The sequence below is a fragment of the Xyrauchen texanus genome, chromosome 39 (genome assembly GCF_025860055.1).
Source record: "Xyrauchen texanus isolate HMW12.3.18 chromosome 39, RBS_HiC_50CHRs, whole genome shotgun sequence".
In the NCBI taxonomy this organism is placed as follows: Eukaryota; Metazoa; Chordata; class Actinopteri; order Cypriniformes; family Catostomidae; genus Xyrauchen; species Xyrauchen texanus.
The window spans coordinates 21,546,047-21,571,609 of NC_068314.1; the positions used below are offsets into that span (position 1 = coordinate 21,546,047).

At 38.1% G+C, this 25,563-nt stretch overlaps 1 protein-coding gene across 1 annotated transcript in view; it reads right to left on the reverse strand.

Annotated features, from left to right (window-relative positions):
- The window catches only part of LOC127632475 (paralemmin-1-like), a 44,380-nt gene extending 19,639 nt beyond the window's left edge, over window positions 1-24,741 (reverse strand). Inside the window, exons 1-3 of the mRNA XM_052111065.1 lie at window positions 24,392-24,741; window positions 9,696-9,741; window positions 8,114-8,194 (exon numbers count right to left, since the gene is read on the reverse strand). Of these exons, the coding sequence (XP_051967025.1) occupies window positions 8,114-8,194; window positions 9,696-9,741; window positions 24,392-24,396 (132 nt within the window). The 5' untranslated portion in view covers window positions 24,397-24,741. The remainder of the gene's footprint in view (window positions 1-8,113; window positions 8,195-9,695; window positions 9,742-24,391) is intronic.
- Between the last annotated feature and the right edge of the window lie 822 nt (window positions 24,742-25,563).

Genomic DNA, 25,563 nt, shown 5'->3' on the forward strand with positions numbered 1-25,563 from the left:
TTACATAAGATTACAATAACTGCTAAATATTCAGAGTTTGTTCATTTTGATTAGTTTTGTTATGATGCTCATATGAGATAAGTACAGCCTTTGATGGTTTGCCCATTTATGGTTTTCTTTCCCTGTCGCTTGAGCTTTTTGACAAGGATGTGTATATTTAGTGGTATTTTTGCTGAGATTAAATTATTAGGGCTGTTTTTGTGTGGCATCACGTTCAGAGGATGCGCTAGAAAACAAAAATCTTTATCAGTCACTCTCTATAAAATTTCTATCATGATCTATTTTCATCCTTCATACTTATTTTTATGTGAAAAGTACTAGAGCTACATTCAAGGGTACATCCATTATATTGGCATATTTATGACAATAGGCTTGGTGAAACCAAGGACTTCTAGGGAGCGTTCTAGGTTGAAGGTTCTACCTGTCAATCTAAAATGAGCCTCCATCCCTACAACTCCACCTTGGTCCTCAGCCCCCCCCCCCCCCCATATTCCTCCTGTTCTTTCTTGAGCACAGTGTTTTTGTTTTAGAGGGAGGATATGTCATGTTTAGATGTGTTTTTGTTCATGTCTTTATTCCATGTCTTTTATTTTGAAAAGTTTTGTTCCTGTTCATGTCATGCATTGTCCTGTTTTTCCCTCCATTTTCACATGTCTTGTTTTCTTTGGTTTATTGTTTAATTATCTTGTTTAGAGTTCTGTTTTATCGTTGGTTTATGTTCCCCCATGTCATGTATTTAATCCCTCATGTTGCCATTGTCCAGGGTCGAGTATTGTTAATGTAACATTGTTATTTTGTCAAGCCATGCCATGCCAAGTCAAGATTTTGTCAAGTGATGTTAGTTTGTGTAGCACATTTCAAGTTCATGTCTAGTTTAAGCCTTGCCTACCAAGTTCATGTTTGTGTTTAAGTTTCAAGTTTATGTTGTTTTATTCATGTTTATGATTAGGGTTTTTGGATTTCACATTGATTATTAAATTGGACATGGGTTCTTCATTTCATCATCATAATCTTCGTCATTGCCTTTGCCAGCTACAATATGTTACAGACAGACAGCATTTGGAATTATCCGTCAAGTTTCAAAATGTGTCTTTTGGCAGTCTGCTCAAATAATTATTCAAGAAAAAGATTACAATTGTTGGGTGCTATAACTTCCAGTTAATTTGTTACACTAGAAATGGAAGGTTTTCCTTACAGTGTGCTCAGTTGTATATTGCACATTTTCGTAAATGTAGTTTAAGTCATCTGGGTATTTCATGCATACTCAAAATTTGCGGACTATGAACACAATACATACTTCACAACAGAAACAGTCAAATTTGAATGATTCTATGCTATTCCAAACATAGCCTATCTCCCTGTTTATGTGCCTTTTTGGATCAAAATAACGTGGCTTGTGTTATTAACCATCCCATTAATCAAACCACATCCAACTAATCAGCATTATTTACATCCTGACCACCCCAGGGAGGCCATGCATCCTTTAATCAGTCTTGACAAACTGACGAGCCAATCAAAACAAGGGAAGTTTTGGAGCCAAAACACTTCAGTGTAAAGTTTACACTCTCTGACAGAAAGTGAATAAATGAAACCTCAAAATTGTATATATATCATACATACATTTTTGCAAGAGCAAGATTTGGCCAGAGGCCTAGAACTCGACCCTCAAGTGGTTTGAATTGTTCTGTATTTGAGCAGAACACTATGGCAGTTATCTCAACTGAACAAAAGCTTGCTCATATATCAGAGAGCATGTGTTTTCAGGACTGTCAGAGGCCCCTCCATACTTTAGAGACATGCGGCCCACTATTCACTGACTATTCATCTCTCTCTCTCTCTCTCTCTCTCTCTCTCTCTCTCTGCATTTTGCTGACTCTGAATGGGAGCTCCATAGAAACTGCTAATGAGGAGAGTTTTTGAAACTTATCTCTGGCCAGCACAACAAAGTCTCTCGCAACCAGAGCTGCTCTGTAAAGTTTTGAAGCTCCAAAAAACACAGGCAGGAAAATCCTAGCTAATTTCAAATATCACAGTGTTTACAAGACCAAATTGTTTTATTTTATTTTTGAGCTTTTGCCACTTTTATTAATAGAGACAATACAGACAAATAATTTGAGGGCATTGCGAATGAGTTTGGGAAATTATGAATTCCACTTTCCAACCTGTCCCCTGTGAGCACCAAAGTACTAACTGCCAGCGGCGTTGAAATAGGGGGGTTTGGGGGCTCAAGCACCTGATGGAGCGTTCCAAACCCCTTATCTTTTTTGAAGATTTGCACTTGTTTCACTTTAAAAATAAATAGTTTTAACGATTTATGTTTTTGTTGGTGTCAATAAATCAATGAAGGTCACATTGAATGTACATGTTTGCATTTCAGGACTTTAACATGCTAGTAACCCAGCTGCAAAAATAAGCTGCATGGGTATGATAATAATGTCTGAAACATTTGGGTCCAATCTTCAAAACAATTTGATTAAGTTTAAGCTCCTTATCTCGTCCAAGTACAGCCTACTGCATTCAGCACACCACAAGCGTTACAGACAGAAGCGACATTGTTGTCACATGACTTCACTACATTGCATGTTTAATACCAGCGAGTGACATCCAGTTACCAAACTGGAAATGAAAAAAGGTTATTTTGACATTTTAATCCAATTTTGTTAAAACAGTCCTAGCTTTTGGCAGAAGAAGTAGATTCACAGTTGATTTTAATTCTGCTTCATATGTCATACTGGAAATGGAACGTCAAATAACTTTCTAGTATTTGGTGCTCAACAGGGTGTGCTTTGTTCTCTACTGCACATTTTGTAATGCACAAATTTGCATAATGTGCACAGTATACTGTACATACTGTAGAGATATAATTTGTATGCCATTGTGCATTTTAGGAAATAGCAAGAGACATTAAATGTAATCTCTGTTTTAACATATTTCTAAAACTGAAATTTGGGAGGGAAAAGACACCTTTCCAATCGTGTACACCTGACCTGGGGGCCACAGAGATAATACAGCATATATTTAGCAGGGTGAAACATTTCCCTCTTCACATAAACAGGATGTCCTATCAACCCCCCTTAGCCGATTCTCTTTCCTGTGTCTGATGGGTGTTCTTGGCCTAAACTGCACCATTTCATACAGGGGTGTCCAAAAGTCTTCAAGTCACTGTGGACTGGTCAACACAGCAGTCTTATACAGAAGCCATCCAAGAACACACCATCTCTTCATGACAATTAGAAGCCCAACGCCAAGAGAATAGACCAGTTTACAGACAAAAACACAAAGTTCACAACTGGCTAATCATTCATTATAGAACAGATAATTCCAGTCCTGGATGCTGATTGGTCAATAAAGTGTTTCAGTTGTGATACAATGCACAATGTAGTAACAGTTATGACATGAAACACCTGTACCCTTACGACTCATTGCGTGCGTGCTAACGCATATGGGGAGTATCCTTCCACATGACCTTGTTGAAACCTCTCTACAATAATGCCAATATTCTAATATTGGCTTTGGTGTTTGCCCTTTTAGGCACAAAGCTGTCCGCTATAAAAGCAGGAGCACAATTCCCAGTGGGTCAGAAGTTTACATACAATTTGTTAGTATTTGGTAGCATTGCTTTAAATTGTTTAACTTGTGTCAAACCTTTTGGGTAGCCTTCCACAAGTTGCTGGAATTTTTGCCCATTCCTCCAGACAGAACTGCTGTAACTGAGTCAGGTTTGTAGGTCTCCTTGCTCACACATGCTTTTTAAGTTCTGCCAACAAATTTTCTATCAGATTGATGTCAGGGCTTTGTGATGGCCACTCCAATACCTTGACTTTGTTGTCCTCAAGACGTTTTTCCACAACTTTGGAGGTATGCTTGGGGTCATTGTCCATTTGGAAGACACATTTGCGATAAGCTTTAAATTCATGGCTGATGTCTTGAGATGTTGCTTCAATATACAGTATCCACATAATTTTCCTTCCTCATGATGCAATCTATTTTGTGAAGTGCATCAGTCCCTCCTGGAGAAAAGCATCCCCACAAAATGAAGCTGCAACCCCCATGCTTCACAGTTGGGATGGTGTTCTTCGGCTTGAAAGCCTCACCCTGTTTCCTACAAACATAATTATGGTCATTTTGGCTAAAAAGTTAAATTTTTGTTTCATTAGACCTGAGGAGATTTGGTAGTTCTGAATCATCACATCTGACTGACCCTCATGCATGACAAGGAAAAAGCCATGCTGTTTGATGTGTCTCCAGCCGGCCTCTTTGGTGGCTCTGTGGATACGTTTTCCAAGTGTTACATCGTGACTCAGTAATAATCACAGGCTATGAGATATTTTATGCCGATACAGAGTAACATATCACAGCTGGATCGCTCCCGCTCTTTTTCGAGCCAGTGTCTGTCCAAAAGTCCCAAGTCCGCTGCATCACCCGTGAGGCCACACAAGCCATGGCCCAAACGGAAGCAGCCATATCAGCGCCCGCCCCGGGCCGGCAGAAAAAAACTCCCGAGCAGCAAATACGCTCCTGACGGTCACAGCCCTTTGAAGTGGAATGCATAGCTTACTGTTCCCTCCGAGCCTGCTCTGAAGAAGGCTTGATTGGAGACACACAACACAGTTCCCCACCTCCCCACTGTTGGTTGTCAGGAAAAAAAATAGTGCTGTTCACAATATTTTTCAAAATGTTGTTTCTGTGTCTCACATTTGTATGAATGCAATAAAAAATGCAATAAATGCAAAAAAGAATACAGCATTTTTGCACAAGCACGAGACGCTCACACATTCTTAGTAAAGAGCTATTTTCATCTTCAAAGTCCTCACATTGTGCACAACCGCTTCCCACTGGCGAGCAGCACAATATTTCATACAATGAACAAACCAAATTGCCCTCTGTCCCGTTATACGTTATATGCATGGCGAGCCCTTATGGGTATTTCAGATTGGGTGCTAAAAACAATCGAACATGAGTATATGATCCAATTTGCACGCCGGCCACCCCATTTCACCGGCGTTCTGTCTTCCACAGTTTTGTCCAAAGATGCGTCAGTGTTACGAGCCGAAATACATAATCTCGTCACAAAAAACACGATAGAGGTTGTTTCAAATTGTCAAACACAGAAAGGGTTTTACAGCCATTATTTTCTTGTCCCAAAGAAAGACGGAGGGCTTTGGCCAATCCTAGATCTGAGACATTTGAATCGCGCACTTGCAAAGTGCCCATTCAAAATGGTTACTCAGAAAAGGATCTTCAGCCAACAAATCTCCTTTTTGCGATCCTGCCTCAACTCTGTGAGAGGGCACATGCACCTCACCAGAGTGCGCATTCAGGTTATTTGGCGGCGGCATCTCCGGTCATTCATTAGATCTTTTACACATGAGACCTCTTCAGTGCTGGCTCAAGTGTTGTGTGTCACAACATGCTTGGGGCCATGGGCACATCACTATATCTTTACATTTAGCTGGTCTAGCACCTTGGATAGCTCCTGCCTTCTACCAGCGAGGTATCACATTGGGGCAGATTTTCAGGTGGAAAGTTGTGACTACGGACACTTCCAACACAGGTTGGGAGGTGGTGCGTGATGGATCCCCGGCTTTCGGCATCTGGACGGGTGCGAGGAGGGTATGGCACATCAACCGCCTGGAGCTTTCAGCTGTATTCCTAGCTTTGAAGGCTTTTCAGTCAGAAATAGCGAACTATTCAGAAATGTTCGGGGCCACTCAGACAACATGACAGTTGTGGTGTATATAAACCGCCAAGGTGGAATTCATTCACCGCAATTGATAAGACTGACGCGTCACCTCCTCCTGTGGAGCGAGCATCATCTCCTTTCCCTGAGAGTGACATATGTCCCAGTCCATCTGAATTACTGTGAGGACCTATTGCCATACCAAGGGATGATACCGGGGGAATGAAGACTTCATCCTCAAACTGTCCTGAGGATTTGGGAAATATTCAGCAAAGCAGCAATTGATCTATTTGCCTCAGTGGAGGATGCCCACTGTCCCCTCTGGTACTCGAAGTCCCAAGCCTTGATATGAGTGGAAGCAATGGCCCACAAATGGCTGGCGAAATGCTAATATGTGTTTCCCATGGTGTGCCTAATTCACTCTGTCATATGCAAAGTCCGAGAGGACAAGGAAACGATTTTATTGGTTGTGACAAAATGGCCCAATCAGCCATGGTTTCCGGAAATTATAGAGATGTTATACAGCTCGCCATGGGAAAACTGCTGATCTCCTCTCTTAGGCGCAAGGCACAATCTGGCATCCCCAGCCCAAGTTGTGGAACCTACATGTGTGGCCCCTGAGCGGAGCACGCTAAACGCGCCAGAAATGATGCATTCAGTCATAAACACCATTTTACAGGCCAGAGCGCAATCCATGAGACGCCTTTATGCGTTAAAATCGAATGTGTTCACTGATTGGTGTCTTTCACATGGCAAAGACCCAGTAAACTGCCCCATACATGAAATTGTTATATTTCGTCAAGAGCGATTAGACGCAGGACTCACTCCATCAATGCTCTAAGTTTATGTGGTGACTATATCTGTGGATCACGCACCTGAAGTTTGCCTGTATTCAGGCTGTTGTAATTTACCATCAAGTCACAAGCACTTTCATGATAAATAAACTCCCTTACTGACTTGGTTCGTGAATGGGTTAATTCATAATATGTGACTACAGTTTATATATTCATTCTGAGAGCTCCCTTCCTGGCTCAACATTAGGGTCACTCATTGCGGCATACTCACGTCGTTCGCCATCCCATGGGACTATGGCATCATGTTTCCTCTCTGGAAGGTTTTGTCATGTAGTGCGGCATGATGGGATTCTGTTCACTATATGCGTTAGCACGCAATGTCAAATGAACTGAGTCGTAAGGTAACGTCTCGGTTATGTATGTAACCTCGGTTCCTTGAGACGAAGGGAACGAGACATTGAGAATGCTGGCCGCACTACAAGACTCTTTTGAGGTGCGAGCGATGCCCTCCTTGACCTTCAGTCAGAAAATTCTGAAGAATGGTGTTTGCACACCTGCTTTTATAGCGAACAGCTTAGCACCTAAATGGCAGGGCTCAAACACCATAGCCAATATTAGAATATTGGCATTATTGTAGAGAGGTTTCAACTACGTCATGTGGAAGGACAATCTCATATGTGTTAGCATGCAATGTCTCATTCCCTTCATCTCAGGGATCAGAGGTTACGTACATAACAAAGACGTTTACATAGCTACTTTGAATCATAGTACAGCACCCCTAGATTCCAAATATTAAGTGTAATTTGCATGTCAGGGACTGAATCTTCAAGCAGAAGGATGACATTTAATGAATTTGCTTAAAGGGATCATGGCAAGAGGAATCAAATTTCCCTTGATCTTTTCACAAGAGTTCATTGTACTAAAAAAAAACATACTGTGAGTTTCAGAACTCTCTCCTCACTGTAATAAGAGCATTTGTTGAAACCAAGCTGCCAAAATGGTTCATCCTCCACAATGTGACATCAAACTGTGGTAGACATTTGCATCTGACCACCTCCACAACAACACATCAATGCCTACTTTATCTTATCTCTTCCGTAGTCCCGCCCAGTAGTGGTAAGCAGTGAGATGGCAAGGAGAGGGCAGGTCAGTCAAGATCAGAGAGACAATCATAACAGTGGGCATTTACTGTCAAGTCTTAAAGGAAAAGCAGCACCAAAATTGAACATTCTGACTCTCTTGAGGGTTGAAAAGGATCATGTTTGACTGTGTTTTGCACACACAAAAAATACTAATATTATAAGTGAACCTCAAGGAACATATTAAAATAATAAAAATAATGCATGTTATGACCCCTGTAATAAAGTACTGTTAACTGAAAATCCGACTTTATTGCTTAAATAACAAACAATATACACAATAAAACAAATTCATTATATTCTGAGTTGGATTGAGTTAAATGGTCAGGAAATATTCAATCTAGATTGTATGAAGTCACACAAGTCATTCTCTCCAGTCACCGAGTTATTTTCCATACTGCACAAATAAAAGAGTGAAGTAATGGGATGAATTTTCAAATGCCAATGTTACAGGGGAAATGAACATGCCAAATGATTTGGCCCTGTGATGTCTGTCTTACCTTGAGGTGCTGGAGCTGTCGTTTGTCATCTTCTAGTTGTCTCTTCTTGTTCTCAATTTCTGTCTGTCTTTTCCTCTTTTCCTGAGAAAAAAAATGAAATTTGTTTGCAGCTCTGTCTCTCTAGAATTTGTATTTCAGTCTAAAAGGTCAGACAAAGCACAATTTTCCTAAAAGTAGTTGATATTCACATAAAAGGAATTTACCCTAAAAAGATAATTCTGTCATCATTTGCTCCGCCTAATGTTGTTTCAAACTTGTACGACTTTCTATCTTCCGGGGAATTCAAAAGGTGCATGTTAGCCTCAGTCACCATTCACGTTCATTGCATTTTTTTCTATAGATTGAAAGTAAATGTGACTGAGGCTGTCATCCTGCTAAGCATCTTCTTTTGTTTTCCATGATAGAAAAAAAAAAACTCATACATGTTTGGAAGGGTGAGTAAATGATAACAGGATTTTCATTTTTGGATGAGCTATACCTTTAGCACAGACATGCAGACACTTTAATCAGTGAAATAAAGAGACATACTTATGTATAGTTTTTGTTGGGAATTAACTCTCAAGAGACAAACTCACGTATGTTCAGTTTCTATGTTGTGCTAATGAGTGCTAACAACATTTGCATGTAAGAGAAAATGAGCTGAGAAGCGTATGCTCATCAATCGGCGAGTGAGGAAACAATCCAAGAACGAGAGTACATGTGTGATTGCGCGTGTGAAGTATGCACCTAAATACATGTACTCGTGTGTGAGGGCTAGAAAGAGTGCATTGATTAACAGACTAAAATGATGTATGTTACATAGACTACAAAACAAGATAAAGCTGTGTAATGCAAACCCATAAGGCTGGGGTGTTTATATGTTACAATATTAGTTTTGTTGGGGAGCATAGATACATACAATATGATGTCAAAGGGCCAAAATCCTTTGACGATACAAAACACCAGACTCAGAATTTTTAAATATGAAACAGGATTCCCAATATTTGTCAGTGGTGTTTATTAATGGTTAAAACAGCAAAAATAAAAGACCACAGGGCTTGGCCTGGTCATTAGCTCTCAGTTGAAAAGGTTGGCTAGTTGATTTATCACTATTTTACTGCAATATGCCTCTTTCCAACTTAAAGGTGAAGTGTGTATTTGTTCTGTTTTCAAACAGGTTTCTAGAACACTCCCTTCTACTAGTCATAAAACAGATAGTCCCACCCCAAACTCACACTATTGGTTGAGCCAATATCGGGCTGGTTAGGATGCTCGGTAATGTTGAAATGGTCACAGTGTTTACACTTTTTGGTGGAATTAATCTGAATGGCCCACTTATTGTTGTGTCTGCATATTAAAGTGGGATAGAAGGTATTTTAACAATGAAAAAATGACAAATTTCCCCTTTAAATACATCTGACCTGGTTTCTGTTTCAATTTTAATAACTTAGACCAACACTGTTAGACACAGATTGACAAATCAAATACTTTTGAGATCGGTGACATTTGTAAAAATCCCTGACCCAGATTGTGATCCATGAAATGGGTTCAGTAGGTGGGTTTAGGAATCCAGAGGAACATGGAGTGTGAGAATCTGACTTACTGCTATAGCCTGGAGCCGCTCATGCTGTGTGACTGATTCTGACATCCTGCGAGATAGAGAAAGAGAAAGAACATATAAGGCAGATAGAACAATCAGAGGACAGATTTGTTTCCTGCTCTGGCTTCTGGACTTCCTTAGCTATTTCTGGGAACTGAGAGGACTGTGATATCACATAGTTAATAATGCTGCCTTCAAGTTGCCTCAGAATGATCGTATTTAAGAGATAGTATGAATGAATTGCACCACAATGTCGTGTTTACCAGTACCAAGACTCTTCTAGCTGACTGGTATTGATCTTCATAACTTGAAATTGTGAATGTTGACTATGCTCTTTGTGTATTTTTAATGCAGAATAACAATAAAGCTTGACAGAAACTACTACTCATTCACCCGGTTAATGAGGTGACAGGCATTCACAACCAGAATGACCTTTTTTGTCATTCTCTATGGCAGCACCAGAATGTTCTACACTTATGCTGCTCTTTTGCACCTAGGAAGCTCCTATGTTCATGTTGGGCATTTGCTTTTACGACATGTAGCACATTTAAATTGAGAAATAAAATAGAGAAGGCTAACAAAAAGAAATATGAAATTAACTGCAAAAGCTTTTTTTCTATGTTTAAATATACCTGCATCACTTTTAATTGACCAATAATATTTATTAATGCATGGTATCTTACAAATCATTAATTAATTTGAAAAAAAAAAAAAAAAACAGTGAAGGGTCACTCACAAGCTTAAAGGGATAGTTCACCCAAAAATGAAACTTTTTTCTGCAGAACACAAAGGAAGATTTTTAGAAAAAAATCTCAGCTCTGTAGGTTCATACAATGCAAGTGAATGGGTGCCAAAATTTTGATGCTCCAAAAAAACACAAAGGCATCATAAAATGAATCCATATAACTCCAGTGTTTTATTCCATATATTCAGAAGTGACATGATGTGGGTGAGAAACAGATCAATATTTAAGTCCTTTTTTGCTAGAAATACTTCTAGCCCAGTAGGTGGTGATATGGATGACGCAAGTAAATCATCAAAAACACAAGAAGAATGTGAAAGTGGAAGTTGAAGTAGAGATTGACTGAGCAGGGAGGAGAATTTATTGTAAAAAATTACTTAAATATTTATCCGTTTCTCACCCACACTTATATATCGCTTCTCAAGATAAGGATTAAAACACTGGAGTTTTATGGATTCATTTTATGGTGATGTGACAGGCAAATCAAGCATCAGAGAGGGATAAAGGCCTACTGGAAGCTACAGTGTGAGAGAGTGTAGAGCGGGGGAGGGCGGGGCCGGATTGGAACGACGCGCTCCCGGTCCCCAGTCTGGCTTGACAATATAAATCATATTTTAATATGAAACTTAAACAAAAAGACAAACACACAAAGGTGTCGGACAGCTGTCCGTAAATCTCACTCACACTGCAGTTTCTAGTCGGCCTTTATCCCTCTCTGAGGCTTGATTAGCCAGGGCCGGGTGTGCGGGAATCACGACCCGGCCTCGCCCCCGGCCTGTCAGAGGAGACTGATTTTTGGAGCTTAAAATTTTGGCACCCATTCACTTGCATTGTATGGATCAAAATACCTGAGAATTTAAAAATAAAATGTTAATCTGAGTTCAGTATATGAAAGAAAGCCATACAGACCTGGGATGGCATGAGGGTGAGTAAATGAGAATTGAAATCTTTGGGTAAACTATCCCTTAACATAAGTTGACTATAAAGTCTCTCGTATATAACAAATTCAGCCTGGTCTCATGAACTTTACGTGACAAAATGTTTGTCATTCAAATGTATGTGCTGTATAGCACATTTGGCACCAGTTTTAGAGTGAAATGCCCAACTGGGGTACAAAAGCAAGTAAGATGGAGTCATTGTAAGATGGTATCGTTTTCAAAAAAAAAAAAAAAAAAAAAAAAATATATATATATATATATATATATATATATATATATATATATATATATATATATATAACATGCTCCCCTGACCTAAAACTTTTGCCTGAACCTAACCAATTGTGTTTGAATATATATGAGACACTAAAAAATACATCCTTACCTTATCAATGTCTAAAAAAAACAAAAAGCACAATTTCTGAAGCAACCACATAATTTCATGCAGCTTAAGTCCAATGCCTTATCAGGTGAGCTAATGCACAAGTAAATCAAGTTGGAATAAATATGTATATGTAGGTGGGTCTGTAATACAAGAATTAAAATGTTTCTCTAAAGATGTGTTTGAGTAAATGTGTCTATATCATAAAATAGCAGGGTCTGAATAAGAGAGAAAAACAAGTATTTATAAAGCCATAATTATCCATTAAATCATAATTTGAGTGAAGTGAATAACACATAGTTGTTGTAGTGACTCTACTGGAAACTGCAGGGAAATGTACCTGGAGACACGTATAACAAGTTTTTCAAAAATGTATATAGTCATGTCTTCAGGTTGAACAAATTAATATTATTAAAATAAAGCACTGCAATTGAAAACATTTTGCAAAATTATTGCTGTCATCATCTTTCATGTTGACATACCCCTTCCAACATCACAAGTCGCAAACTCTGTTTTCATCTAGAAATCCGAGTTTCCCACTAGTAAATATGACTTTGCTTGGTCATTCATTTGCACTCGGAATTGCAATATTTCCGACTTCACTTGTAGTATGCACAAATGTGCACCTTTTGCACTACATTTAAAAAAGAAAGAAATAAGAAACCAGTGTATCCATTTTATTCCAAACAAAATCACTCATACGAACATCAGGACAGTTACGATTTTTAAAGTTAATAAGTTGGAACTTCACTGGGGGATTGAAGGTAGCAAAATTCTTACTGACTCAAATATTTGTATTAGTGCAATGACATAAAAGTTGAGATATATGATGTAGAAAGAACTGTAGGGCTGTAATCTGTTAAATGTTTCATTGACTGCTAAGATACAGTTTAATATGGTGATTTTCTACAAAGAAAAGAAGGGAAATATTTGGGAAAATGGGAGCTTTCTGAGAATTCTGTCATGCTGAGTTCAATTGAGCAATAGCAAAACATATTAAGATCTGGACTGAAACTGCAAAAATTCCTTGTATCAATAGTGCAACTGAGTCCAAGAAGAGCGTAAAATGGCTAATTTCATGTTGACCACAGCCTCTATGGCTGTGAGTGGAAGATTGCTGTGTTGCAAGTGTGAAGCTTATCCCTAGTGACAAAATCTGTTTTCCGATCAGGAACGTCCTCATTCAACACACACACTCATTTCTTGTGAACACATACACACACACACTTCCTTGCTTCATTTGCTAATGGTCCAGCCCAAAAGGTCCTCCAGACCGTAAGATGGCCTGCTGTCAGCCCTGTCTACTGTAGGACGCAGCTGTAGCGTCGGCCCCAGTACGAGAATGTTTGAAATCTGTGGTGACATGCCGTCAGGGAAAAGAAGAATGTGAAAGCTGTTCTTCAACTCCTGTACACTCACAGACAACCCCGCCTGTTAGATGAGTGACATGCAGCTGAGAGAGATTAGGTTGAGGAGAGGGTTGATTTAACTTTTCTAAGAGATTTTGGCTGAGTAGACAATAAAAAAGGCAAATCATAAAAATAATGCAATATAAGCTTGCATTGAAGGAGAGATATGAGCCATATTAAATGACCAGAATGAAGGTGAGCATTTTGACCAACTTATAGAGGAAACCCAGGATACCCAGGGAATTGCATACAAGTTTTGAAAGGGCAACAGGTTTTTTCTTTTTTCCCTGTTAGTGTAGCGTAAGGTCTTGATATGCATTAATATTTGCATCATTCATTGATTCAGCAGTTGCATGGGATTTTAGATGCAAGAGTTCATGTCTGTCAGGTCTGCTTCCCTTCACCACAAACCAGACCTGCTTTTTCAGCAAAATTCACCTCCATATCCAGACAGACTGATACACAGCACAAAATACTGCAGTCCTCCAGTAACCCCATAACCCACTCCAGCATTAAGCAAAACAACTGAACATATTTACAGTATATGTGCATACAAATATTTCATGTTCCTCTTGGAATGTTAAATCATGAATTTTACAAACATGTAAAACATTCTACATTTAATTATTGAAAGCCTCAAACTCACAGCAGAAAGAGAATAATCCTGTAATAATAAATTAAGTTACTACACTGCGAGTGAGCAATGCAGCGTTGATTTGTTGATCATGCAGGTTAAAGGGATAGTATCTGGAAAATGATCTTATTTGCTCACCCTTGTACCATCCCAGATGTGTATGACATTCTTCTGCAGAACACAAATTATCATTTTTAGAAGATCTAAGTTCCACACAATGCAAGTGAAAGGGGAAAACATTTTGATGCTCCAAAAAGCTAATAATGGCATCATAAAAGTAAGCCATATGACTCCAGTGTTTTAATCTATATCTTCATAAGTTATATGATAGGTCTGCGTGTGAAACAAATCAATATTTAAATATTTATTTTGCTAGAAATTATTCTCCCTGACCAGTAGGGGAAGATATACATGAAGAATGTGAATTACCAAAAACACAAGAAGAATGGGAAAGTGAAAGTGGAGATTGACTGAGCAAGGAGGAGAATTTATAGTAAAAAAGGATCTCTCACCCACAACCTTAATGCCTCTGAAGACATTGATTTAACCATTGGAACCATAGTCATATAAAATGATTTTATGCTGATTTATGTGATTTTTTAAAAAATCTTCATTTGAGTTCAGCAGATGAGTCACACATCTGGTATGGCGTATGGGTAAGTAAACGATGAGAGAATTTTCATTTTTGGGTGAACTATCCCTTCAGTGTTCTAATTTTTGTCCAATTTGAGATAATCGTTCCAGATTGGCAGATTAACCGGGCTCACTGTGAATTCTGCAACAGTAGGTCTAAGGTTATTCATCTAAAATTGTTCCGTGCTTACCGAAATCCAAAGCACTGTCCCCAATTGCTGAAGTGCCTAATATTTTCACTAAGTGTCTGTTGCAGCACTAGGCTCAGGGTTAGTTGGTCAGCTTTATCAAGCATTAAAATGCATAATAATGTGCTAACAGGACAGTCAGCAACTCAGAATGCTGATTTTTTTCATTACTTTTTTTGTATACGGCTACAGATGCAGTGTCGTTGAGGCTCAGTCATGTGCAAAATGAGGGTCATATGTCGGACTAATTTTCCTCCCCATCACATGCTTATCAGCCACTGCTAACACAAACAACAGTAGTATCTCGGAGCAGATCCGATCAGCATGCATCATATGCCAGCACATTAGATTTTCTTTTACTAGTTTAACCCTTTAATAGCTGTCAACAGCGTGTCCAAGTCGTCATGTAATTTCATGTAAGAGCATATCAATTCATGACACAGATTTATCAGATAAGTTCTGACTTAGTGAAAAAGTGTTTAAAATTTGGAATGTGATGACACGTCATGGGGTGTGTGTGTCTGAGGTACATAAGTCACACTTAATAATGTTTGAATTTCGTAAGATAACAATTGCCTACATAAACATTTTCTGCCTACATTAATCTTTGAGCTTCCATCAGAACGTACTGATAACTGTAAGATACTTCAAACGAGTGGTGTATACTGGTCTTGCAAATGTGGGGGGGGGGACTGGCGCTTTGGTCCATTTTGAAAAGTCTTGGACTAATTTTATCCTGTCAATAGTGACATACCAGTGAATTTACTTTTAATAGGATCAGGCCTAATCTGTCTCCAAGATGTCTCTCATTTCTGTAGCTCAAATGATAGAGCATTGTGTTAGCATTGCCAAGATAATGGGTTTGACTCCCAGGGAACACACATACAGTAATATAAACATCTTTACCTTGAATGCACTGTGTCTTTTCGGATAAGTGTCTACCAAATATGTAAATGTAAATATATGAAAAACTGTGCACTTGTGAAACAATAATTGTATCCACATGAGTTTGGTTTTCTTGGCAGGCAAAAATATAAAGATTCTGATTATTCTTGTAGATTCTGCACCATAAATGTACATTCTTTTTCCACTGCTATTTTAGATTTTTTTTTATTTATTTTTTAGGTTAATCACATCTTTTACAAATTAAGCTGCTTTTGACATGCACCACTTGTTCAAAAACAGCCTAAGGAAAAGGAATTCCAAGCATCTCCTTCACACTAAAGGTATCACATCAGACATGCTAGTGAACTACAACAGATGTTTTTCCACTCAATCTGCTTCATCTTGGCTAACACAGTCTGAACACAGTCTTCTAACAGTTTGAGCAGTTAAATCATGTAATATCTCAGCTGAGGGCAGAGATGTTTTAAGGTCGTGTGGATGAGGAAATGTGTGAAAAAACATGTCACAGACTGTAGGAGTGTCCCTCAAACAGAGACACATTAAGAGGAACATCTAAGAACTTTAGAATCATCTAGAACTTTAGATTTTTTGTAAGAGATAATATACACTACACTCTGTTTTTGTAATTTATAATGGCATTGATACTACTACAAAGATGGGTGTATAAAAGAGTGAACGTTTCTTTTGTGAATGAATTTGTCTTTTTGAATCTGTCTTTTTTTCACCTCCATATGGGAAAATAGATATTTGTTCATTTTAATATCCTATAGGATATTAAAATGAACAAGATATTAAAATGAACAAATGTCTATTTTCCCAGCCTGTTGTATTAGTATTTAGTCATCACCCCTTATTAATTTTAGATACAGTTCCTATATATTGTTATTTACACAGGGCAAATATACTATTTATCAAATCTTCTATTACGTATCATATAATTTATTACAGCACACAGTTACTTGAGCAAATAAGAATGCTTAATATATATATATTTTGAATGTGTTGAAACTTGACACACTGAAAACTGCACCATAAGAATGGTTTCATGCTGAAGAGACACTTAAAAGTTTTAGTTTTCTCTCTTGTAAATGTAAACGAGTGTAAATGTCCACATCATACTGTATGTCGAATGGATTGAAGCCGATTACGTAAAAACATGAGCTCATTGATGTCAAAATATCAGTCTGCTTTTTATTTTTACAACTGTTGCTCCTGGTCGGAGGCTTCCGTAAATCTTTAGATTATAAGTAGGGTTACATTCTCCATAAGTTTAATGGTGCAACGCTCAAATATTTAGTAGTGTATAAATTGTGACTTAGTGCCCATTTACGCCACAAATAGCCCAAGTTGTAACTTACGTATAGCTGGTGCAACCAGCCCCAGATGAATTATGAATAAAAGGGAGTGATGACCACACAATACAATGACATACGGCCTTTAAAAACGTTTAGTCTTTTTTGTATAGCTTGATAAAAAGTCATGCTCAGCAGTTGCACAAGAGAATTTGAATAAAGGATAATAATTGCATGTCACAGTCATGAATGACTCGTTCAAAACATAAGAGACGGTCATTTGGCAACATCTACTCATGCAAAGGTGTAATTTCACGAACGAATCAAAGAACGAATCTGAACAAATTTTTTGGTGAACTGAATCAGACTTAAGTCACTAATATGAATCAAAATCACCACCACTAGAATACAGACAAAAGAATGATGATTTCTTACTTTGGGCAGATGTGTGAAGTGCTTTCAGCTGCAGACAGCACACGAGTGAAGCAGCATATTTATTTAAACAAAACAAAAAATTTTAACAACACAAAACTCACAAGGGAGAGAAAACAAACCAAAGAATAAACTGAATAATAACAAACACATTCACAGACAACAGAAAGGGGAGGGCTGTCAGACACCTATCTATTTTGTGGACAAAATAGCAGTAAGAAGGTTCTAGCAGCCAAAAGGTCCTGAAAGTTTTCTCTGGCAAGCTGATACGAACCACCAAATTGAACTCAAAAAGACCTCTTTTTTGGCAGTATTTGGTTCAAATTACATCACACCCGTTCTTCTTCGAATTCACATGAAGTGAGTAGAGGCCTTGAATCTGATTCACATCAAAATAAGTTTCAAAAGAAAGCTTCAAAGGACACCTAAAAAAACAAGGAACCTTGGAGTTTGCTGAGTGGTTGCTAGGTTGTTTTAGGTGGTTGCTTTCTGGCCCAAGACAAAAGAACCCATGCCCATGTCTTTACTGATTTCTGGTCCCTAGATATGGCCCGGATGAATGGACCTGCCTTCCCTATTTGAGGTATCACCCATGTGTGTAGCACAAATTGTGTTCAAATGCCTTAACAAGCAATATAATATCTCTCTCTTTCTTCCTGGTCTACATCCCAGCAGAAAAACTCAAATTAGTCTAATGACCCCATACTCATATTCACATTACAAATCTAATAACCATAACTCAGCAAAACATACTTAAATGTCAAGGCTAAATAGTTCAGTACCCAGAGATTATTGGTTTAACCTTTTCTTCTGCTGATTGTGAGAGGAGAGGAGAAAAGATAATCTATTCCAGGCTGCCGTAGATAAGGGATATATTTCAAATTAAATTCCCACAAATTTCGTCAGGTTTACCATCTAAAGATTTCCAAAGAGGATTCAGAAAAATCTGTAGACTAAAGGACTGCCAAGGAAATAACATGTTTTTCCTGAGGCATGGACACAGACTACATAGACTCAGATTTATAGTGTAGGTCTAACCTATGTGAGAGTCTGTTTATGCCTTTGGCTCAACGCTATGGATTGTGGCATCCAACAGCCTCACAAATAGAACTGTCACAGCAGAGTAATCATGTCTGGTTAAAGGGTCATTGACACAGCTGAGCAATGGGAGATTGGAGGATAGATTCTGCAATAAAAGTCCTTTATGCAGTTAACCTAAGCTTTATTGTGCTCTTAAGACTACGATAGACTTACATAACACATTATATGAAATATGAAATCATATTGCCTAAGCAAGCAGCCCTGTTTTTAATGCTATTTTTTAAAAGACCTAACCATAAGTATTAAAATTTGGAGTGTTACCTGTCCCTCAACATTTGTGCTATGGACATGATTGATGCCGCAAATCATGTAGCTTGTTGTGTTTTTTTTTTTTTACTGTTTCATCTGTGTGTATTTTACCTGTTGCTGCTGGCACCTAGCTTGAGTCTGTGTTTGTAGCCTGCTAGCTTTTTAGCATTGCTTATCTATCGTTTTTCAGCTTTTAATCCTTAACATCTGCCATCAGGTTTTCCCCGCATAATTCTCTTATTGTGATTCAACTGCGTGCATTTTCCACGTATCTGCTTTGTATTTTAATTGTGATTAAACTCATAAACACCCATTTTTCGCCTCTGTGTTACATGGATTATTGCATCGATCTCAAAGCACCACTTATCACGAGGGATTCACATCGATCTCAAGATGAGGTGTGTGAACTTGCAAAAACAATGTCAGACACTGTAATATGCTCTGGCCACTTCCCTGCTCATCGTGGTGAAAAGGTTTATAGTAGATTAGTGTCACTGAATGGCTGGATGTCTTAGTGGTGTCTGGAGAATAGAATATGATTTATAGACAATTGGAAGAGTTTTGGGGGTAGACCTGATCTGCTAAAGAGAAACAGACTCCATCCCTCCAGGGAAGGTGCCACTCTCTTCTCTGGTAATTTGGCTCATAGTCATAATACATTAGTGATTAATCTTACAGTTCATACAAAATCTTTGTTTAAACACTGACCCCCCATAAGAGTTAAGGGACCGACCCCCAACCCCCCCCCCACCGACTGCGGTGGCATTACGCAACATTGACAAGTGTGTGTCCCAAATTTTATATAGTTTTATGTTGATATATTAGCTTGGAATATAATCCTTCATTTCTGGAAAGGAAATATCTCCATGGTTATTATGTAAGGTATACGTTCAGATTAATATCAATATCCAAAGTCTCTGTACTGAAACCAACACTATTCTGTCCCAGGAAACGGGAATGTCCCAATGGATTTGCTTATTGAATTGAAGAATCCTGTCTAATATATATGACCTCACCCGATTTTGTAAGCAAAGGCTGGCAGCAGAAAAACCTAATGCAGCCAAACTCCTTTCACACTGTTGGCGAAAAACAAAATGACAGGAAGTGAAAGGTAGAGGATATATTAGTTTTAATGCATGGATCATTAGGTGGGAAGGGTATCAGCTAGTTGTCTCTGCGTTCTTTCGTCTTCTGTCTTTGAGGAGCCTGAACAAGCTGTTTTGGCCTCTTCATTAAGGTTTACGAATCCTTTGAAGCTTCCTAGCATTTCTAAGCACATGTGGCAGACATCAGCACTTCATAAGCAAGAAGAAAGCTCGACAGTGGGGAATAGTACACATGCTGAGTTTCAAAGCAACATCCACAGGAAGTGATGCGCCCATCAATCCTGAGTTTCTATTCCAACATTCTCATGGAAGGATGAGGTCAATGACGCTCTAACTTGGTTCATATTAACACTATAGTGAAAGTGAAAATGTACACAAATTAACACGTTTATTGTTCCATCAGAGCTGCATGGTCAAACAAAGGAAAGTGGCTAGTTAAATGTGAAGTATTTAACTTCTGCATCAATAGTGTCACCAAATTGAATACAACAATAGAACACAACAGTCTAGTTCCGGAAGTAAAAAAACCCATACATTTTTTCTACTCATTTCTATAACTTATAAACCTTTGAAGACAGATGTACCATGAGCTTTGAGGTTGTTTGTCAGTAGTAGAGTACAACAGGGCTAAAGGCTCTCTGGGTAAAAGGCTCCCTTGGTTTTATTTTCTTCCAAAACACTAAACAGCAACAAAAATTACCACAGTTCTACCCTAAACACCACAACATTTTACTTGTTCCATGAGATCATTGCGTGTAATGTCTAAAGGTTGATTTTGAGGTTATTTGATGTAATATTAATAATGAATAAATAATAATTAATTATTTTATTTTTTTAATATTGCAAATGTATGTAGCTTATTAATATTTTGGAAATTATTATTTATTTTGCGACAAAATACTTATTTGTCATTTTCAATGTTGTTTCAGGTGATTATAATATATTTATATATACAATAAAAAATAAATAATTGTACAATAAGTGAAAGGAGGGTATTTGGGGTAAAAAGCCCCCCAAATGCCCCTATTAAATACATTGGTTTTCTTAAGTGGGGCAAATAGATTTGTTATGAAATATGTTCAAAGTGGGCTCACATTTACTGATCCAATCAAAATGGAGGATATTTGAGATGTAAGGAAATGTCAAATGTGTTTGAAATGAACAAGAAATGATGCACCCTTTTCTGTGGTTATTTTGAATAAGCATTATTTTGACAAAATGTACCCTATAACTATTGCCCCGGAATCTTTTTTTATATATATAATTTTTTTCAAAACAACCTTCTGTTGTTATTTCTTTTCACAAAAATTATGTTGCTCCATCAATATTCAGTAAAAATAATTGTATTTCTTGAATCTTGATTCATTTTATGGCCAGAAAAAAAGTACATTTTCCTTAAGGTGTGTCTTTAGCCCCGCTGCACCATATATGCTTCTGCTGAAGCCATCAGTCTGCAGTTTTTTTGTCTTTTTGTTCATTTTTAATCATTTTTTGCTACAAATCAAAGTTTTTAATTTTGTGATTACCTGTCAGAGGTTGGTTTGGTTCATGGTTTAGATCTCTTTTATGAAGGATTTAATGAAAACCCAATGAAAAGGGGAAAAGTACTTCCGGAAAATGCGAGCAGGTACTGTTGTGTTCCATATTTACTCCCTCCGTCTGCAACTGGTCAAAAATAGATAATCCCGCCCCAAACTGATGCCAATGGTTGAGCCAGTTTTGCTATGTCGAGTTAGTCGGGCTGGTCGGGATGCTTAAACAGAGTAATATTTTAATAGTAGGGATGTGTCATTCGAATAGTTGTTCAACAACTGACTAGTCGATTAATGAGGTCCACTACTCACATTCATATTTTAGTGGTAGTGGTTTTAATAGGAGATCTAATTCTCAAATTAATATATAGACGCAACTTCTTGGAGAGCTTAAAAGTGAATCAAAGTCAGCACAGTAAAACCCTCAGCAAGAAGTTTCATCTCTTGAATGCTTTAAGTTCAGTCCATTAATGCTGTTTCAGCCACCAAAGGGTCACATCAACATTACATGACAAGACGATCACTGTCAGACATCAAATCCTCTACTGTGAGTAATGTTCCTGTATTTGTGAGGTGATTTGGAGAGATTCAGGTCTTTTCCTCATTCTGTCTGACACTGCCTAAATACAGTATATAGCTGCTAGTGATGGATCGTTCATGAACGATTCGTTCATTTTGAACAAATCTTTTATGTGACTCAGAAGAACAAGTAGTTTCAGAGAGTGATTAGTTAATTTTGTGCATGCGCATTGCGCAACCTCGTTCGCTTGTTACTTGAAAACCGCATTGGAAACAGAAATTATTAGTTCACCTCTCGAGTCTTCTGGTCCAAGTCATTCATTCATTTGTCACGTGTCAGCGGTATACGCTATGTAGATATGGCCGTCACATGACAAAAGAACGAACGACTTGGACCAGAAGATTCCAAAGGTGAACGAATCATTTCTGTTCCTTGGCTGCATTATAATTTTTTCCTTATTGGGACTATAATCAAAGTTGCGTAAGAAGATGTGTCGGGGAGATTTGGATATTGAAAATGTAACATTTTAATTAAATTCTGATTAAATGACTGAAATGTCTTGAATAAAGATTTGTTAATTTTGCTGAACGAGACTCAAATTCTGTAAAACGATCCGATCTTCCCATCACGCAGTAAAAAAAATGGATGTCGTGAACTATATGTTATGTACACGCATCATTAGCTTGCAGTTCTGCACTTTTGAATGTGCAACGTGGATCACCTTGAGACTTCCGAGTGCTCTGGTTCCATTGAAGCAGGACAGGATGCACTTAAATGGTTTTGTGACGCTCTGTATTTAAGCCTTTCTTATTTATAACTTCACTTTGATACTTTTGTGCAATAAGATGTTATAGTTATTTAGCCTATTTGTTGAATATCCGTTAGTTACCATGTTGAAGTGATGTGCTTAGCGTTCGTATATCCCTCTGAAACGGAGCCTAATTATACATTATTATAACACTGATTAGTCGAAAAGTCGTTCAAACTAATTGATTATAAAAATTGGTTGTTTTCAATATCACAATTTAAAAGTGCCACAGAGCTATCGTGTTTACATTTTCAGGGAAATCAATCAATGAATTGTCTCCACATATTACCTGGGAGAGGACAAGCTATTTTATTATAAATAAAATGAAGTAAATAATAAAAAATAAAAAAAAATAGGTTTATCCCACGTATAACCACATATTTTAGAGCTAAAAGCTGCTCAGATCATGTTCCAGGGAGGTTATTTTCATTGTGCCAATAAAACAGCAGCTAATTTCATCCTCCCCTGAATGGAGCGGTCATTTATGGGATTTCAGACAAACCCCTGCACGTCACTAATGGAGAGGCATGTGTCATCTGATATGGGCAGGGCCTTTCATTCAGATTCCAGGAGCAACTATCAATCCACTCCTCATCTCTCTTTCTCTCTGTCTCTGTGGTGTAGTACATTAGAGTAATTAAGTCTGCCAGCAGTTGTCTCAGCTAGAGCTGATGTATATGTCTTCTCAAATCTCACAGAGGGAAACAGCATTCCCTGTGCATGGATTATTCTTTCTTTCACATATCGATTCAGCAGGTATTGCCAAGTACATTAGTAGCAGTGCAACCAGCCCTTAAAGAAATCTTTGTCTGTGTTAACCAATAACCCACTATTTGTATAGACTGAAAACAACTCAGCATGTAATAATAGATTAGGATTTTCAACAAACAATTAAGTAAAATCTCTCCTACTTGTCACTGCCAAAGTTATCATCCATCTATCTCATAATTTCTTACGTGTAAGTGCAATACACAAGCTGCAGCAAAAGAAGTGTTCAAATTTTAAGCTTTGATTCTATGTAAGTTCAATTGTGCGTCGATTGTGAAGAAGAGCAAGAGAAAATAAATACAAAAAAGAACACAGTATTGCCTTTCTATACTGTGAAAATGGTCTACAGTGAATGGGGTAATACAATGTAATGCAGTAGGCTATGTGGTTAGTATTACATATTTCTATTCCAATTTTAAGTATCCGAAAGATTAATAAAGGGATGAAGGAGAAACCTATTTCTGTCAGCACTGGGGATATTGAGCGCATGTGTGCTGGATGCTGCTCACCGCTGGATGATCCCGTTATTCTGCTGTACATCACAGATTACACGAACCACTTCAAATAAGCCAAATAAAGACTAAAATAGAGTTACATACCAACAGCGATGTGTATACTGATTTGCAAAAGCACGAAACATCATATAGGATAATACATTTTATCCTTCGTGAGATGAGATAATACATTATTAAATCAGCGCAAGATCTGGTGGACAAACGGAAAGAAAACTTAAATTTGTTGCTCATTTGTAGGTCAAGCGCGTTTGCGACTGCCCCTCAATAGTCTGATTCCAGCGTCTCTATATCCAAAAATATTTAAACAGCCAACACAAACTCTTTGATTAATATATATATATAAAAAAATCAACCTTATTTTAAACATGCATACCGTTAAAAATGCCATATTGTAAAAGCAAATGTGTATGTAAAGAAACAGCAATCACAGAAGAGCAGAGCTTAGGCTTGCAGGTGTGGCTCCGTTAACTATTAGGCTATCAGTGCCAGCCAGAAGCACAATGGCCTGCGCTGGCATTATGTGAAGAATAGTTGCAATACTTACTCCATAGTGTCCAAATACTGTTTCCCTCAAATTCCGGGTGTATTCTCCTTGGTGAGTTTATTATTTGTATTATTATTATTATTATTATTATTCAAATGTGCAGCACCATCAGTTTCAGTCCAATGTCCTCTCCCTGTGTGTGTGTGTGAGCAGTGAGACCGGGAGCTGCTGATGCGGGCGTCCGATATAGCTGTGCGGGAAGCGCCTCTCTCTCTCTCTCTGCCTTGATGAGACGACCGCAAACATCAAGCGGCAGAAACAGTCCAGGACAGGTCGGCGTCAAAAAGATTGAAAGATCACAATTCATGCCCCGTATGACAAAATCTGGCCTTTCGAAGTGCACAGTTTTGTATGCGCGACTAATGATGCTTTTTGTATATAGGCGAGATTGGGCGAAGTCTGATAATGAAAAGAGTAGTTTGTCGCCCCCTCGTGTATGTAAAGGATAATACGAGTTAATGTATGTGGCTAAGAAATGACACTTTAGCCGCGTTACCGAAAACAGGGTCCACAGAGCGTGTTTATTTATTTATTTACTTACTGATGCTCCCCTCAGAATTGGTGCAGAAGGCTTATGGCTTTTTGGTGTTATTATTATTTAATTATATTTAAATTTATATATATATATATATATATATATATATATATATATATATATATATATATATATATATATATATATATATATATATATACACTCACCTAAAGGATTATTAGGAACAGCATACTAATACTGTGTTTGACCCCTTTCGCCTTCAGAACTGCCTTAATTCTACGTGGCATTGATTCAACAAGGTGCTGAAAGCATTCTTTAGAAATGTTGGCCCATATTGATAGGATAGCATCTTGCAGTTGATGGAGATTTGTGGGATGCACATCCAGGGCACGAAGCTCCCGTTCCACCACATCCCAAAGATGCTCTATTGGGTTGAGATCTGGTGACTGTGGGGGCCATTTTAGTACAGTGAACTCATTGTCATGTTCAAGAAACCAATTTGAAATGGTTCGAGCTCTGTGACATGGTGCATTATCCTGCTGGAAGTAGCCATCAGAGGATGGGTACATGGTGGCCATAAAGGGATGGACATGGTCAGAAACAATGCTCAGGTAGGCCGTGGCATTTTAACGATGCCCAATTGGCACTAAGGGGCCTAAAGTGTGCCTAGAAAACA